The 15,680-nt window shown below is 41.7% G+C and overlaps 1 protein-coding gene across 2 annotated transcripts; it reads right to left on the reverse strand.

Moving 5' to 3' along the window:
* Positions 1-711: 711 nt before the first annotated feature.
* Positions 712-12,738, reverse strand: LOC147308584 (nuclear receptor ROR-beta-like). 2 transcript variants are annotated; one of them, XM_086270795.1, is made up of 10 exons: positions 12,279-12,738; positions 6,656-6,741; positions 6,403-6,544; positions 5,199-5,723; positions 4,045-4,166; positions 3,450-3,582; positions 2,850-2,957; positions 2,024-2,134; positions 1,401-1,513; positions 712-1,315 (listed from the first exon to the last, which is right to left on the reverse strand). In XM_086270795.1, the coding sequence occupies exons 1-10, from the start codon at positions 12,283-12,285 to the stop codon at positions 1,154-1,156; spliced, it is 1,509 nt and encodes a 502-aa protein (XP_086126921.1). In that variant the 5' UTR covers positions 12,286-12,738; the 3' UTR covers positions 712-1,153. The 2 variants fall into 2 exon arrangements, with proteins under 2 accessions (XP_086126921.1, XP_086126919.1); XM_086270793.1 differs by lacking the exon at positions 12,279-12,738 and having other exon boundaries at positions 6,656-6,778.
* Between the last annotated feature and the right edge of the window lie 2,942 nt (positions 12,739-15,680).

The raw sequence follows: 15,680 nt of genomic DNA on the forward strand, positions 1-15,680 counted from the left end.
CGGTTGGGGTTGTTGGTTGCCGTGCAAACCTGAGAGTATTGTCAGGAGAGGAAAAATCATCCAGGCAAAAAAAATAAAATAAAAAAATTCCAGTCCAAATATCAGTTCTCCTCACGTATCCATCCGTTAAAAAAAAAAAAATCCTCCTCTCACGTCTTGCTATCCTCTTCTCTCTCCCTCTCATGCCAAACGGAACTCACACATTCTAACTCTCTCCATACACTTATATACTATTATCTATTTACATTCTTATTTAAAATATTTCTTTTATAAATGTGTATATAAATTAAAGATAATTTCATCATGTCCTGTCACTAAGTGGCATTTACAAGGAAGGGGGTGCGTGGGACTGAGGTTTGTCATTGCATTACAAGAGCCTACAAAAAGGCAGCACCAAACACTGTCTAAATAAGTGAGTGAAACTGGTACTTAGCTTTTTGAGTTCAGCCGAAGTTGTGAGTCATGGAGAAAAAACCCCACAAATTTTGACTCATGATCTTGGTCCCTAAGTGATGGTCAGTACAAGGATGCTGTCTGTATGAATACGCGGACGTACCATACTGAGATGCATGAATATCGACTAAGAGCTGCAAGAACAGGGAGACTTGTTACTTGATGCAACTTTATACAAACGCTATTTGTAAAACTCTGTCTCGAAAGTGGCAGAGTTGTACATTCTCTGTTGTTTGTTTCTCGCTTGTGCACTGGTGCTTATTGATTTTTTTTTTTTTTTTTTTTTTTGTGCTTATTGATGAGGTACATTCATAAATGGTTGGGTGATCCGCAGTGGATCACATGCTGAACATGTGTTAGAGCTTGCAGCTGTTACATGCTTAGTGGGCTGCTGTGGTATTATTATCATTATTATTATTACTACTACACCCATATGTGTGTTGTCAATGCTACAATATGCAGAGGACCGTGAGCATGTGTGGTCTGTAGTGTAAGGTGCTTTTGCCTGCTGGGAAAGTGGAGGACTACTTTGGGATCATGGGAGACGGAAAATTTAAAGTCCTGGATTGTCTCTTAACTGCTGGTTGTGGATCTTAAAAATCCTTACCCTTCTCTGTCTCTCTCTCTTTTTTTTTTTTGCTACCCTACATCTTAATGCACTTTCTCTCTCTTTCTCTCTGTCTTTTGCCTAACTGCCTGTCTAGCTGTCAGTGGAGTCCGGCAGAGATATCTCGCTGCCAAACACTTCCCGGTACAGTGGTGGGAAACTGTAGGCTGTCTCTGGGTGGACCAAACGGAAAAACTCCAGTTTATCAATGTGGAGGTTACAGATGGACTTCATTACAGGCAGCCTGGACAGCATCTGTGGGGATGAAAAAAATACAAGGGTAAACATGTGAATGCGTAACTGTGCGTGTTTAAAAAGGGCAACGTTTGCTTAACCTTACATTGTCCAGTTTCTCGTCAGATGCGCCACTCTTTTGTAGACTGTGCTGCAGAGCCAGATAGACTTTCTCCTGGAGTTTCTGAACCTTCTGCCCTTCTGTCAGCCAGGGTCGGTCTACAGAGATGACATTTAGATATTAGCCACCTACAGTGTAGGTTCTAAAGATGAGATTTTAAACGAAAGCCTTGATAGAGATGTGAGGGCTAGCTGACACCATCCAATCGAATAGAAACATCAAGTGTCAGGATTTCTACACCTTCTCTCCCAGCCTGATACTGTATATATCCCCAGGAAACGATAAATAAGGTAGATTAAAGCTTCATTTATGCAATTATGTCATGAAACTGATCTACGCTTTTGTCATCCGAGCAACCCACAAATGTGATGCTGAAGCTGATACACGGATGCATGAAACCAAATTAAGGTTTTTTACTGCAAGTTAGCTTAATAATCAGTATTGCATTTAGAATAAACATCTAAAGCAAAACTAATACATGAATGTAAGTGTAACCTGTTTTCTGATTATCACTATTATTTTGCAGTCAAATGTGTAGCTCTTCTCAAGCTTGTTTGCTTTTATAAGTGTGTATGAGCGACAAGGAGATGTGCATGAAAGATAATCACCCGGCGTTAGAAGGACAGCAGCGCTAAAGAGAGCCATCTCGTCGTCGGACAGCTGTAGACGGCAGAGTCCTTTCCCCAGGTCAAACACTGCACTGACGAGATCATCACAGCCTGCACACATGCATTGTGTTTGATAAGTTAATTGTCAGAAATAATAATCATAAAGGTAGCACTGCTTAGAGAAACAGGACATGCATAGAGATTGAAGATCTCGGTCTCTCTTCCTGATTTGGAAATTTCATAACAGTTAAATGAGCTGCTTTCTTACTCAGATTACTGTGTATCTGATTTCTTAGAAGTATTTAAGAAAAGGGAAAATCCTTCCCCACTGACCAATCTGTCTTTTAAAATGAGACCTGAGCAGCATTCCTTTAAATGAGTTTAAATGTTTTTAAAGCTGATTTTTCTTCTGTTAGAGCGCACCGGTGATATCGCAGAGGCAAAAATGAGGCAAAAACTGGAAAATCCATCTGCAGGGTTTCAATTAGCCCTAATTAACGTTAATATCTGTTCTCGTTGTGACGAACTGCTGCTGATAAGAATAAAAGAGAAATAACTATCTTAGAGAAAAAGCATTACAGTGACATTTATGACTGTTATGTCATTTATAATAATGATTTGTGTTGATCAATGTAGGGTTTAGGTAACAGGTATAGAGGTGTTGGCTGTATTTCTTACAGTGGGATCACTGGCAGTTTTGAATGCACTAATGGTAGATTTGCATATTGCATTTAGAACAGATGTTTGATTATAAACCTTGCATAAAGAAAAAGAAATGTGATATTTACGACATTTATTGTATTGTCTTTAATGCTCTGATACTCACCTAGTGCTTTGAAGAACTGAGCTGAAGCAAATTTTCCATTGAAGAAAATGGTGTTGTTGCTGCTGTTGAACGCTTGGCACATACGTATAAGGAGGACCTCCAGGCAACCTAAAAACGGAGCCACAGATAGAGCAAAAAAGATGGAGACAGAAGAAAGAAGGAGGGGAGGATAGAAAAAGCCCAAGATACTCCAACACGTACAAAACAAACAACAAGATGTAAGCAATTTTGACCCAGATTGAAGGACGGCATATATAAGACATTTTTGAACAGTTTTAAAGTGTTTTAAAAAGTTCAAAACATTTACAGAAATGCATTGTCAGATATATGCAGGTATTCAGGTAACATAAAATTATGTTTTGGGTTTTTTTCCCACCAGGATTGCGCAATTTGATGTGTTCGGTACAGTGTTCAGATCAGGAGCGTATAGTTTATTCAAACAAACGAACGGGTAGTTAAAACAAAAGGGAAAGGTAGAGTTGGAGACAAAAAAAAAACAAAGCAGAAGGAATCACAGTTAGCAAGTTTCAGCCTTTGTTTACTTACGAAGAACAAACTCAGTGAACAGAGTATTTGCGCTTTCATAGACTGTGCACTAACCTGCTTTCAGCAAAATGATCTGATCGTTCTGACACAGATCCATGAAGCCTGCAATACGTTTGGCAAACTCCACAACGTATTGGATTGCGTTGGTAATGTGGTGTGCACACTGCTGCCACATCCACTCAGCAGACTGAAAAGCAAAGTGTGCAAGAAAGAAGAGATTTAAGTTCTAAAAGTTCATCAATGTCACAATGATAATGTGATGGACAGCATCCTGATGCCTAGCCTCCCATTAAAAAGAAATACGATCATTGATGCCCAAATATTAATATAGATGTAAATAGTTTTGTTTTTCTGTTAAGTATAGAAAAACTTGCATATTACAGTACATCTTATGGACACATGTGTCTTTCTAATTTTCCGACTGACTCAAAAAACCACAATATGGATGTTCATGGTTAAGAACATGCCAAGCAATAGTGTGGCTTACTGTGAGTTTTAGATGAGGACTGGAGGTGTATGCCACTGAAGAATAAGCTCCATCATGCTTTGACTATATAACCCATGCTCACTAATAGGATCAGTCTTCTTGGTTTAGGTCTTTTTTTCCTTTTCCTTATGATCCTCAGGAGGGCACGTGCGGATTATTTACCTTGTTCTGAAAAGTACGCATTTCTTCAGGTGTATATTGTACATAGTTGAATCTCTTCATATCTTCGGCGCTGTACTGACACGTTTCCAAGTGCGACTTAACAATACTCTGAGTGATGTGCTCTGTAAGACAAAACAGGTATATACACACACAATCAGTGCTGTTTATTTGCGGTAGCACCGATTTTGCGCTTTGGAAAGACAGCATTGAGCTCAGCAGAGTTACAGTGTAACACTGGTATTGTTTACACATCTACAGACCATGGCCGTGTGACCTTGAATTACTAGATGCTTTGCACCACTCTGCTGTTACTGCTGACTGACCCTGACAGGAGTGTTAATGGCTCATTTCCTCACCTTATTTCCACAGCCGTTTGTCATTTTACCACCTCCTGCATTTATTATTCACAAGTGGTTTTTTTGGTTGATTTAAAAGTTCAAAAACCAAAACCCCATTCAATTCCTCACAGTCTGTTGTTGCAACACCTGTAAAGTGAAATGTGTTCACGCTCAAGATCTCCAGAGACCCGAAACACACCCATCCCTTCATCTGTTGTCGTTTTTGGAGAGATGATGTACTATATAGTTTGACTATTATTATTTTTTTGTGTTCTTTATAACACTTGCCAACGTTCTTTGCTTTTAGATTTAGCATGTATGACTCAGATTCCTTTTATTAAATCAACCTTTTGATGAACCATGTCCTTGTCCTTGAATTGAATATGATTTCTTTTTTTGCTGTTAACTCTTTTTTCATGTAGTATATTATACTTATTGCTCAACCCTTTTGCTTGTTGACAAAGAAATACTTTTAGCATTTCACTGTAAATTCTCAAAGCAAAGCCTGCATATTTTACTTGAAATAATGATCCAGACTGACTCTGCTTTGCTTAACCAGAATCAGTCATAAGCTTCACGAACCATTAAGAGTGACTATGTCAAACGGCTGAAAGAAATATTAACGTTGCATGAAAAGCATGCACTAGGAAAATACGGACTTCTAAATCACTCTTCTCTTTTATTATATCCTGTCAAATAAAGTCCTGTTACACATCAGCCACCGCTATTTGACATTTTGAGGTACTCCTGTACACACGGGTTTACGGGTGAAGAACAAGAACTTTTTTTTTGTTGTTTATTATATTAAGCACTCACCAAGGTCTGTTATTGAGCAGTCATCAGGCAGCTGGTCCAGCAGTGCATGCGTGTGTCCCAGAAGCGAATGTGTGTGAGAGTGCAGGAGCTGGATGCCATTACTGTCCGCGCCATCCAGCATGGTCTGCTGTGGGGAATTCTGATTGGACATAGACGAGGAAGTGGAAGAAGAAGACGATGAGTTGGAGGTGTTCCCGGCACTGGCTCCTCCGCCTCCGAGCAGCTCCAGGCTGCAGTATTCGCTGGCCTCCTCGGGTGTCAACGGCAGGTCAAACAGATCAGGCAGCGCGGCGATGTCATCCAGGTCACTGAGGGTGGAGCTGGAGCCGCCGCTGCTGTAGGACCTGCTCAAACCCTCTTCGCCATCTTCCCCACCGCTGCCACAGACTCCATCTTCCCTGGGTAAGGACAGAGTGGCAGAGCCCCCGCTTCCAGACCCCACACACTCTTGGGACTTCTGGTGCTTCTGAACCTCAGCGTAGAGGCTGTCGCGCTGCTTCTTTGACATACGGCCAAACTTCACCGCTGCAAAACAGAAATACTTTCATTATAGTAGACAAACAAATACATTTTATTTATTAAATGTACAGTATGTGATTGACTGTCACGTTTAAGCTAAGATACAGATAAAGATTATTTTATGTTGCTGCACAGTGAAAATGGAGTTCAACTCATTCATTCCACAGAATAAAATAAGTATAATATAAAATAGCAAATATAAAAGCTTAAATAAAGTTCTGCTGAAAAGATAAAAGGATATTGCACTTTCAAATTTTTTTTTAGGTTAATTCAAGAGCTTGTGTAAACATTTCTTCCTCAGTCTAATTGTAGGATATCTTACCTCACTTTGAATCCCCTATTTCTATATATGAGCACTGTATTACCCAGCCCTGGGTAGCAGACACATAATATTTGTCTTCTTTCTGCAGCCCACAGAACAGGTCTATATGTGACCAACCCTCTTACAACAGCTGATCTCGATCTTTACTGGTGAGGTCTTCAAATTCCTCTGGCATCAGCTTTGAAACCGATGACACCCACACGCCTTACGTGTCACTGAATACACACATATCTCTTTACTTCCCTTATTTAAGCAAGTCTCAGATTAACCAAATAGGTTGTGATAACTGTTAAAAGTTTAAAGACTGAGGAAGTTGGTAAGGTGGATAAAGTGCATGGTTTTTGCGTGTATTTTGTTTTTTACCATCTCGGCTCATGCCCAAAGCCAGACATTTCTGTAGGCGGCAGTGCTGGCAGCGGTTACGGTTGGTTCGGTCAATCAGGCAGTTCCTCTGACGGGAACAAGAGTACATGGCATTGTTCTGCTGGCTGCGACGGAAGAAACCCTAAACACACACAAGAAGACAAAATACAGACACTGCGAATGAGATGCAAACGTTCGATAAAACAGCTCGGTTAAAGTGAGATTTGATACCAAGGCGTTACTCTGGGCTCACCTTGCAGCCTTCACAGGTGATGACTCCGTAGTGGATTCCTGAGGACTTGTCCCCGCAGATCTTACAGGGGATGACCTCGATCTGAGCTGCATTGATGAAAAGAAACATGGAGGAGAGGTCAGAAAACTGCTCCTTAATGTGTCTCAAAATTAAGAGGAAAGCCGTGCTTCACATTAGGCTTTCAGACTACATATTCAGTCATACTTTGGCTTTAACATCCAAACACACAACACAAAAACAGGAAGAAAAATATTTAGTAAGACTTGCAAAAATAGTTTCATACAAGTCCATATTTGGCAAAGAAATGCTGTTTTGCGCTGGCTTTCCTTTCTCCTAAATAAGGAGTCCAACATCTGTTGTCTACACAGCCCTACAACTGTTCAAAATCTGGAAAAGTTTTAGTTTCACTCCCAAATTCAATCAGCTTAATACAATTAAAGCTATTCCTACATCTCTGTTCCCTGAGCCAGGCACAAATTTAGCCTTTAGACCGCGCTATCCCGATTTCTCTCCCAAACGCACCACTTTTACGCCTTCTGATCTCTGAACTTCTTTGTGTTGTAAACTGCTCGGTACACCATATGATTAACTGAAAACAATGCACCTCAGGCCTTTTCATTGGTATTGGTAAGAAATTATTGCCGTATTTTGACGTTGACCCAGACCACTCAAAAACACATCTTGTAATTAGTCCACTGAGTGATCTCCACTATGTAGCACTGGCATCGATTATTTGTTTAATGTCAACAACCCCATAAACAAACCGTCCCGCAATTAGCACACAGTGTATATGAGAACTTGCCATAAACTGTGTTTGTCTGCGCCCTGTAAATGGCCCCCATGAGGCAACAGAGTTCACAACCACATATGAAATCACATGACACTTGCACATATGACACATACACAAAGACTCGTTCTCTTTAGGTCGCGGTAGAGACGACAAGCTCTATATCATATGATAGTTACAGCAGAGGTTTTCTGCCTGTACTATCCTAGATTGATTTACAAAATCACCCTTTGTGCCGCGAGGATCACGTATGGAAAAGCACTTAGGGATTGAGAAGGAATTGTTGCACTCTTAGGTACTGGAAAACACAACTTTCCACTTCTTTTTCTAATGACACAGTCGGCTGTCTCTTCTCTAAAACTGTTGACTGAAATACTCCAACTGATCAAGGCAGCTGCAGACATGCAATGGAAAAATATCACCCTCCCTCCCTCCCTTCCTTCTTCTCTTTCTCTCAGGTTCCCCTCCACCCCTCCCTCATCTCACGATTATATAACTCCTGTCTGTGAGCATTCCTAACAACACTCATTCAGCACGCTCACTCTAGCAACACTGACAACCCGCCCTGCTCAGCCTCTCTTTCTCCCACTGGCTGAGCTGCATTAGCAGCTTCTTGGTATTGGCTGAGTCATACGTCACTCGGGCGATGTAGCCTGTCAGCCCATGTGGACGGTCTGTCCTACTGACACACTTTCCCACTGCAGGGGGAGAGGGAGGCGAGCGCGATCCCGGCGCTGCGGAGCAGTTTTAAGGTGGAGCTGAACAATGCTCAGACTTCACCATAAAACATTTCCCTGAAGGCTTGTGGCCTGCATTAGCAAACTGGCTTGGTTACATAACAGCCAAATTTAACAAGAAAGGCAACGATAGCAGGCCTAGACAAACTGCACATTACCTAATATCCAACACAGGCCTTCACAGTTTTCTCCTACTTCTGTATAGATTAATTAGGGCTTCACCTTGCTTTTATATTAAAGATAAACTACATTTGCTAGAACTGTGACTGCCCTCTCTTCCTGTCCCTGGCTGCTGTCCATGCAAACCATACCATTTCTGAACTTGAATGTCAGTTATTCAGCCCCCACTCCTCTCCCAGGTCTTTGACATTGAGCTTCTGCTTCTATTCCTGTCCTGTGCTGAGAGCCAGAATAACACAGATGCCCAGCCAGCCACCCCTGTTGCTACAACCACACATACATACTTTCATGGGCCTCTTTTCTGAATCTGTGCAGACATCCAAGAAAAACCAGAGACAGAAACAGATGCATCTACTCTGTTCCCCTGTTTTAAAGTCGCTCTGAATAAGGAACAGCCATGCAGTTAAACTGATTAGATAGAAAACAAAATCTATACAGAAAATTAAGAGGTATGCCTTAAAAAAGAAGCAGTCAGTGGCAAAATAGATTTTCAAATAGCAGCTATTTTAATTACCGGTTAACTTTCTTCTGATTGGCTGGTTAATGTTTGACGTAAAAACACCACTAGTGATAGGATGGTGAAAAATGCCCCCTCAAATTGACGCATTTAGATTTTGGACCAACACTGTAAAAGTATTATTTTAACCATTATTAAAGACTATGAAGCCCATGCATGTATTAGAAGCCATTTTGTCCTAATTTTTGCAGACTTTTGTGCCTTTAGTGATTAAGGGATATTCAGATGTCAGATATTTGGCTAATCTTTACAGAATTATTGCTGTTAGCTAACTACCTGATAAAAATTCAGCTGCTTGAAATGCTGATAGCGACACAGCAACAGTGGCCACACTAAACTGCAAAAAAACCCAAACATGTACCTTTAACCCTGAAAACTAGTCTGAAGTATGTGACCTTTAGCACTCTTCAGACAGCCAGCTCTCCAAAAGGATCAAGGTAGTTCTTCTTCTCGCTAACATAGCTCATATATCCTGTAGCTTTATTACTGGGTGACACATTAACTTAGTAACAAATGATGAGAAATGACGCAAATGGCAAACGCAGAGTATTGTTTGAGTACGGCAGGTGTTTCGTCTGTAGGACTTTGGCGCACCCAAACCTTTTGCACAAAATAAACAGGGAACAGGCTCTTTAACGGTTCAGGCAAACACGTTGGCCTCACAGTGTTTATCAGGCAGCTAAATGTGTAACCTTGTTATCTCTAAAGAGGCTAATTCACTAAGGGTGGGGTATGGAGAGGCAAAGACAGAAACAGGAAATAAAATCACTGACTTTGAGCTTCTTCCAGCAGTTCACTTCTCTGCATCTAACGAGGAACAAACAGTCAGTAATTCACCCAGGAGCCACCTGCCTTATGGGTCAAATGGTCAGTATGTCAGTGTGTCAGTAGCTTAATAAAAGAGAAAGCTGAATTTTTACCTTCCACATGTTCCCTGAGACATACGTGCAAGAACACACGCACACATGCCACTTCTCGATGATATAATCATAAAAACTAAATTATAAGGAGGACAATTTGTTTGTGTCGGTTTATTAAAAGGGTTAAAATAACAAGTGATACACTAAGATTGATCCTAGTCTTTATAAAAGGCGGCGTGCCTTTAATTCTTTGCTACCTACTCATAATGACTGGCAGAAAATACCTTCAACAAAAGGTGGAGGCCTTGTGCTGGAGCTCTATACTGTACATACTGGAAACACTGAAGTGCTTGTTGTATCATGCTTTCTAATTGGGTGTAGGCTTACAGTGTTTCACAGAGCTGTATAACAACAGTCCACTGTGACTGTTCCTTGTTGCATTGGAACTACATTACATTGGAACCGTCTTAAACAACCTATGTGCTCAATTATATCTCTGATATATATTTATATTTATTAACTCTCTTAGAATAATACAACTTAAAACACAAGAACTTGAGACTGCAGCATGCATTAAATTAACATATACAATCTGGCCACCCGTGCATTTAGCTTACTTTATTTAAAAAGATGCAAAAACAAGCAAGTGGAGGCCCAAGTTGAGGCCCCACTTGGGAGAGATTAGAACAGAGCTAAGAAAGTCACGGACTTCCTACACTGGCTGTCAGCTTATGACACGAGTCTTGTGATCTTTCACTGTCTGCTAGGTTATAAATAAGTGGAACACATTTTGTAGAAGTGCTGTCTAGTGCAGCAAACGAGGGGAAGTGTCAGAAGCCCAGACATCACAACAGGCCAGAGCCCATCTGCATGCCTAAACATTTGGAATGACTCAACACTCTGAAATCAAAACGATTCAAGATGGGATAAAATAGCAAAAAATGCTGATGTGCTTTTCCAGTGAGGACACGACAGGTTGTGTGACTAAACTACATTTTGAGTGCAGCCAACTAAGAAAGGGCTGTGGATTGTTTACATTTGAATATCCTGCCAGAAAGGGAAACTCCCTCCACCAGATACCCCCCTTCCCTACCTCCCCACCTCTCTATCTTTTAAGTACAAGAGAAAAAAAAAGATCTTTCTTCCCCTGCCAAAAAACCCCCAAACTCCTTGCAGGTAATCTCCTTTCCTGTACATGATAGATAGTAATCCTTGCTCTGGCCAAAACTCCCAAATTGCCAAACAAACAGATCCAACCATCAGAACACTATCAGCCTCTTTAAAACCGCTGTAATTGGAGGGGGTTGTCTTATATGCTGCCTCTTTCCAACAAGTAAAAAGATTTCATATGAAAGTGATTTGCATTTTTTGCAAATCTGAGGACTAGTTTGATTTCATGTGAAATCGTATCTATCTTTAGTATTTCATTATAAAAGCCCCTTCCCTTTATCACTTGGAGCTGCCCTCTTCCCAGGCCAAGTTCAAGTTCAGCCTGTGTCAGGGAGCGACACCGTGAACATCGAGCCTGTAATCGCACATGAAGCCGCACGTCCGGGCGGCACGACGCTTCCCGGAGCCGCTTCCCCTCCTTCCGCTGTGTGTGCTGTATAACGTTGGGTGACATAACTAGGTCAGTGGAACAGCCAGGTCCGTCTCCCTCTGTAGACTCACACAGTCGGCCATGCTGCCACAGCCACCGCATCACAACAATAACACAACTACACAAACTGCTGCTCAGATCCGTGTTGTAACATCAGCTGCAAAAAAAACAACAAAAAAAAAAACCCCCCACGAAAACACGCGCATTTGAAGGGCTCTTTTATTTTTCAAATATATGGAAATATTAACAAAATATATGGTTATAAGTTTACAAATTCAAGATTATGTCTTAATTTATAATTATTATGATGTTCGATTGCGTGATTATTGCTAAATGTGGCCTATTTAAGCTTTAGTTTAGCCGATTAGACACCTGATAAGGTCAAATAACATCTCGATTACATAATTCTAGTTTTGGTTAACAACATCCTCCTTCCACGCCCCTCCCTCTCCTCATTGCATAACCCCAACATGGACGCCCTGGCAAATTTTACAGGAGTCTCAGGTGAGATCGCGCTCACACTTCTAAGTTTTCTTATTTATTTATTTAAAAAGGTAGGTTTGTAAGGTCTGTCACTGCACAAGTTACAAAGCACAAATGCGCATGTGTGCATTTAGGACTTGGTCTGATGTTATCATAATAAGCAGATGCATAGGAAAAAAGAAAGAAAGAAAAGTAAACATGTATAACATTTAGCATTTGTCACGAGTGAACGCCATGCCTCCAGCGCTGCGTCCTTTAGCGTTTGGCGTGCAGCTCTGTGCGCCTATAATCCAGTCATGAGGGATTAACGCGAACTGAGAGGAAAACAGGCGCACTCCTAAATCCCTGTGTGCACACATGTGGCTGTTCCAGCCCGTACATAACCACAAAATACAAAGTTCACCCCAAAAAAAAACACACGCATTTATTGTGACATTTAAAAAAAAAAAGTAAACTTACCTCTCATTTTGGTGTTTTCTTATTTCTGGAAAGAACGACGAAGACTGGACTACATGGGTTTACTGTAAGTGACAGTGGGGAGAGAGGGGAATACGGCGCTGGAGCCAGAGTCAATTTACTCTGTAAATATTAACTTCGTCCCAGCTGCAGGCAGCTTTCGCAAACCACGGCAGGGGAAAGAAAAAAAAAGCTATCCGAAACTCTTCTTTTTTATCGCTCGGTAAAGTCCGGGGAAAATAAAAGAGTGTACGAAGTCGCTTTGGTTCGCATCGTAACTGTCTCCGCGCACTGGTGAATAGATTTGGATCAACTTTTTTTTTTTCCTCCTTCTTCTTGACAGAATAGTCCCACGGTGGAAGAGCGGTGCTCGGACCCCCCCTTTTTGCCTCTGTGACTTCTCCGCCTGCTTTCCTCTCAGTCTACCCTGCTAACCTACTTTCTCCAAGCGTGGACTCTCACATGATCTCACTGCCGACAGCTCCTCTCTCAGCTCTCGCGGGGACGCGCAGTCGGGAGCGCGTTTAAGGTGGCTTGGCGTTTGATTCACTAGTTGTTTCCCCCCCCCCACCCCGACTCCTGACAGCACACAGTTATAGTGTGAGAAATAAATATTATTACCATCCAGCAGGGAAAAGGAAGGCAATTAAACCTGCAGTCAGTTCTGCTTTAACACACTGTTTCCCCTCATTTAAGACATAATTTACTGTAACAGCACAGGTTGGGACCTATAAATCAATGTAAATTTAATACCTGTCTAATCAGGCTCTTGCTGAAGATGTAAACAAGCGTCATGATGCTATCAAAAGGCTGTTGTTTACCAGAGAGTACTCCCCCCCTACACACACACACCATTTGTTGCATATTTTCCAGATTTGCATTAATGGTGTATGGAAATGTGGCCTCAATGAAATGCAAAAATGAAAGGCTCAAAATGAATATTTCTCCTGGAAACAAGCTTGACATTCAAGCTGATAAACTAATAATCAGTTGGGTGCTCATTGAAGAATAAAGTAAGTGACTCCAGCTCCTCAAATATTGGTTTCACGGTTTAAAGCATGAATAAAATCGCGCTATTTCTCCACTGACTCAACTTTTCCTAATTGTACAATGCCTCTTCTATTCAGCCTCTGTGCTTATGTCACCTTTTGCAGTTCTCGTCCCATTCCTGAACATTTATGAGCGACCTTTCTCCTCAAAGAGAGGGGGGGAGAGGGGGGGGGGGGGGGACAGAGGGGTAAAGTGGATTTAGATTATTGTGACAAGGACTGATAGACTTTGTGGGTCTGTAAAGTATTTATTTCAGCTTGTGCACTCAGATGAGCTTTGTTCCTCAGTGGTGTTCATCTGGATTTGGAAGAATAGATGGGAAAATATTCCTGGCTGTTTTCCCGGTGATTGCTCACCATCTCTCAGTGTATTCTCGGTGGAACTGAGCAAAGTTTAGACTCAGTAACCTCAGGTTTGCTTTGCAAAAGTCTGGTTCCTGTTTCGTGTTCATATTTCTGCACTGCACATGCAAGGGCATGCAATAGAAACCCTGTTATCGCATTTGCGTCTCATTTATTTAATCTCACTATCATGTCTCAACATCGCAACAATTTTTGTTGCAGATGCATGTGTTATTCTGTTGCTCTTGTGAATTGTTTGTTTTCATGGATTCTTTGTGTGGTTGTTATAGCAAATCTCTGTCTTTAACTGATTAATAACAATAAAAGGGATTTGAACTCTGATGAATATGTGTGCTTGGGAAAGTATGAGCCTGTGGGTGTTAATGAGGATCTGGGAGGGTAGAGGGGCAGGAGGAGTGTGTGTGTGTTTTGCTGTAGCGGGTGGCCTTATGATGCAATGCGCTGGCATCACTGTTATGAAACAGCATGAAGGCAGAGATTACTCAAACTAGGTTAGTGGAGCAGCTGAGCACAGAACACCTACAGCAACAGATTTTTTTAATTTTGTTTCCTTGCTTTCCTCTATACACAGACACACACGCACAAACACACACATACAGATGTCCAGAGTCATTTATTTTTTCCTCCAGAGATCCTTTTCCTCTTCCCCTTCCTTGTTTTTCGTATGTTATCTTTTTTATTTATACACTTCCTTGTACTCATCGGTATCAGCCAGCGTGAAATAAATTCAAACTCCTCAGTATTTTTAATCCTTCACTCACGATAAATATCCTCTTCTTTGTGGCACAGTTTTTCTTTTTTCGTGTTTTTCATCGTGCGTGCATCTCCTCCGAAGCCCCCCTGTTCTGTGTTTCCCTTGACAACCGCAGCAACACTTTGACCTTAGCTCTTACGTAACGGCTGTGCTGCTCAGTTAGACAGCAGAGGAAGCAGAAAGAGAGACAAAAAGAGGGAGAGAGAGGGAGTTAGTGGGAGGCGAAGGGGGGCTTCGGCATTGGCTCTTATGTGGCAGACATTTTGTTGATAAAGTAAGAGGTGAAGAGGGAAGAGGCACGGAAGAAGAAGAGCTTAGAGCTGGAGAAGACTTTGGAAGGTTGCCAGGAGAAGCATAACAGGATGAGGGAGCAGATGGGGAGGCCGGCAGAAGTCATATATAAATGGATGGATATTTATATCAGAGAGGTATAGAAAGGAGGTATGCAGAAAAATTGGCTCTCTGAGATGAAACAGGCTGTGAAAGAGCCCTTTGAATAATGTGTATAAGAACGTGTAGGATGGGGAACTGTAGCTAAACACATGGAAAAGCACAGTGTAGCTGCTTTTAGTTCAGAGTAATTGATTTTTCACATTTTTCCACCACCTACTGAATCTGCGCTTGCCACTGAATCTTTGAATCTCAGGCAAGCAAGCCTTTTTTGTCATACACAAGGTCTTGTTGTGAGGAATGGAATAAGGTTTCTCCTGACTGCCATCAAAGCCGGTATAACCTCGTGCCTGCCCAGGGTTGAATTTAAAGTCCTCTCACATCAAAGAGTCTTTGTAGGGACGAGGGACCAACTGTAACTGATTGGCTGCACATGGTTTCAATGGGGCCCCATGGGCGATCTCGCTCTCTTTCTCTCTCCTTGTGTTAGCGGCATCACCTCCCATCGTTCGCGTCTAGCTCCTCATACACATTTATATGCAAACAGGGGTCAGTTTAACCAACATTTTTCATGCACCACATTCACCGTTTCATGCCCTTTCATTTCCTAATTTGTACAGAAATGCTTTCACCCTCAAGAAGGTTGAAATTTAAACACACACACATGCACACACTCAGTGTGTGCTGGGCTGTGCCAGTCAGTTGGCTGGGATTATTTCAGGTTCTGAGCTGTAATCCCTACTTCCCTCATTCAGTTAAGCTCCCTGTTTTCTTCTGTTTCGAGGCTCCGTTAATCCCCCCTCCCCTCCGCTCTAAAAAGCCACGGCTCTGTAATCTGGACTGTGAGCT

This window comes from Aulonocara sp. 'chitande type north' Nkhata Bay, linkage group LG18 (genome assembly GCF_057382095.1).
Source record: "Aulonocara sp. 'chitande type north' Nkhata Bay isolate Kocher_YH1m ecotype deep benthic linkage group LG18, A_spYH_male_GT1.1, whole genome shotgun sequence".
NCBI classification, from domain to species: domain Eukaryota; kingdom Metazoa; phylum Chordata; class Actinopteri; order Cichliformes; family Cichlidae; genus Aulonocara; species Aulonocara sp. 'chitande type north' Nkhata Bay.

Coding starts and splice junctions, on each gene's coding strand:
- LOC147308584 (XM_086270793.1), bottom strand. CDS start 6,763: ATGTTTCTTTTCATCAATGCAGCTCAGATCGAGGTCATCCCCTGTAAG. Junction 2,958..3,449: donor GATCATTTTGCTGAAAGCAG/GTTAGTGCACAG, acceptor CTCCGTTTTTAG/GTTGCCTGGAGGTCCTCCTT. Junction 2,135..2,849: donor TCAGTTCTTCAAAGCACTAG/GTGAGTATCAGA, acceptor GCATGTGTGCAG/GCTGTGATGATCTCGTCAGT.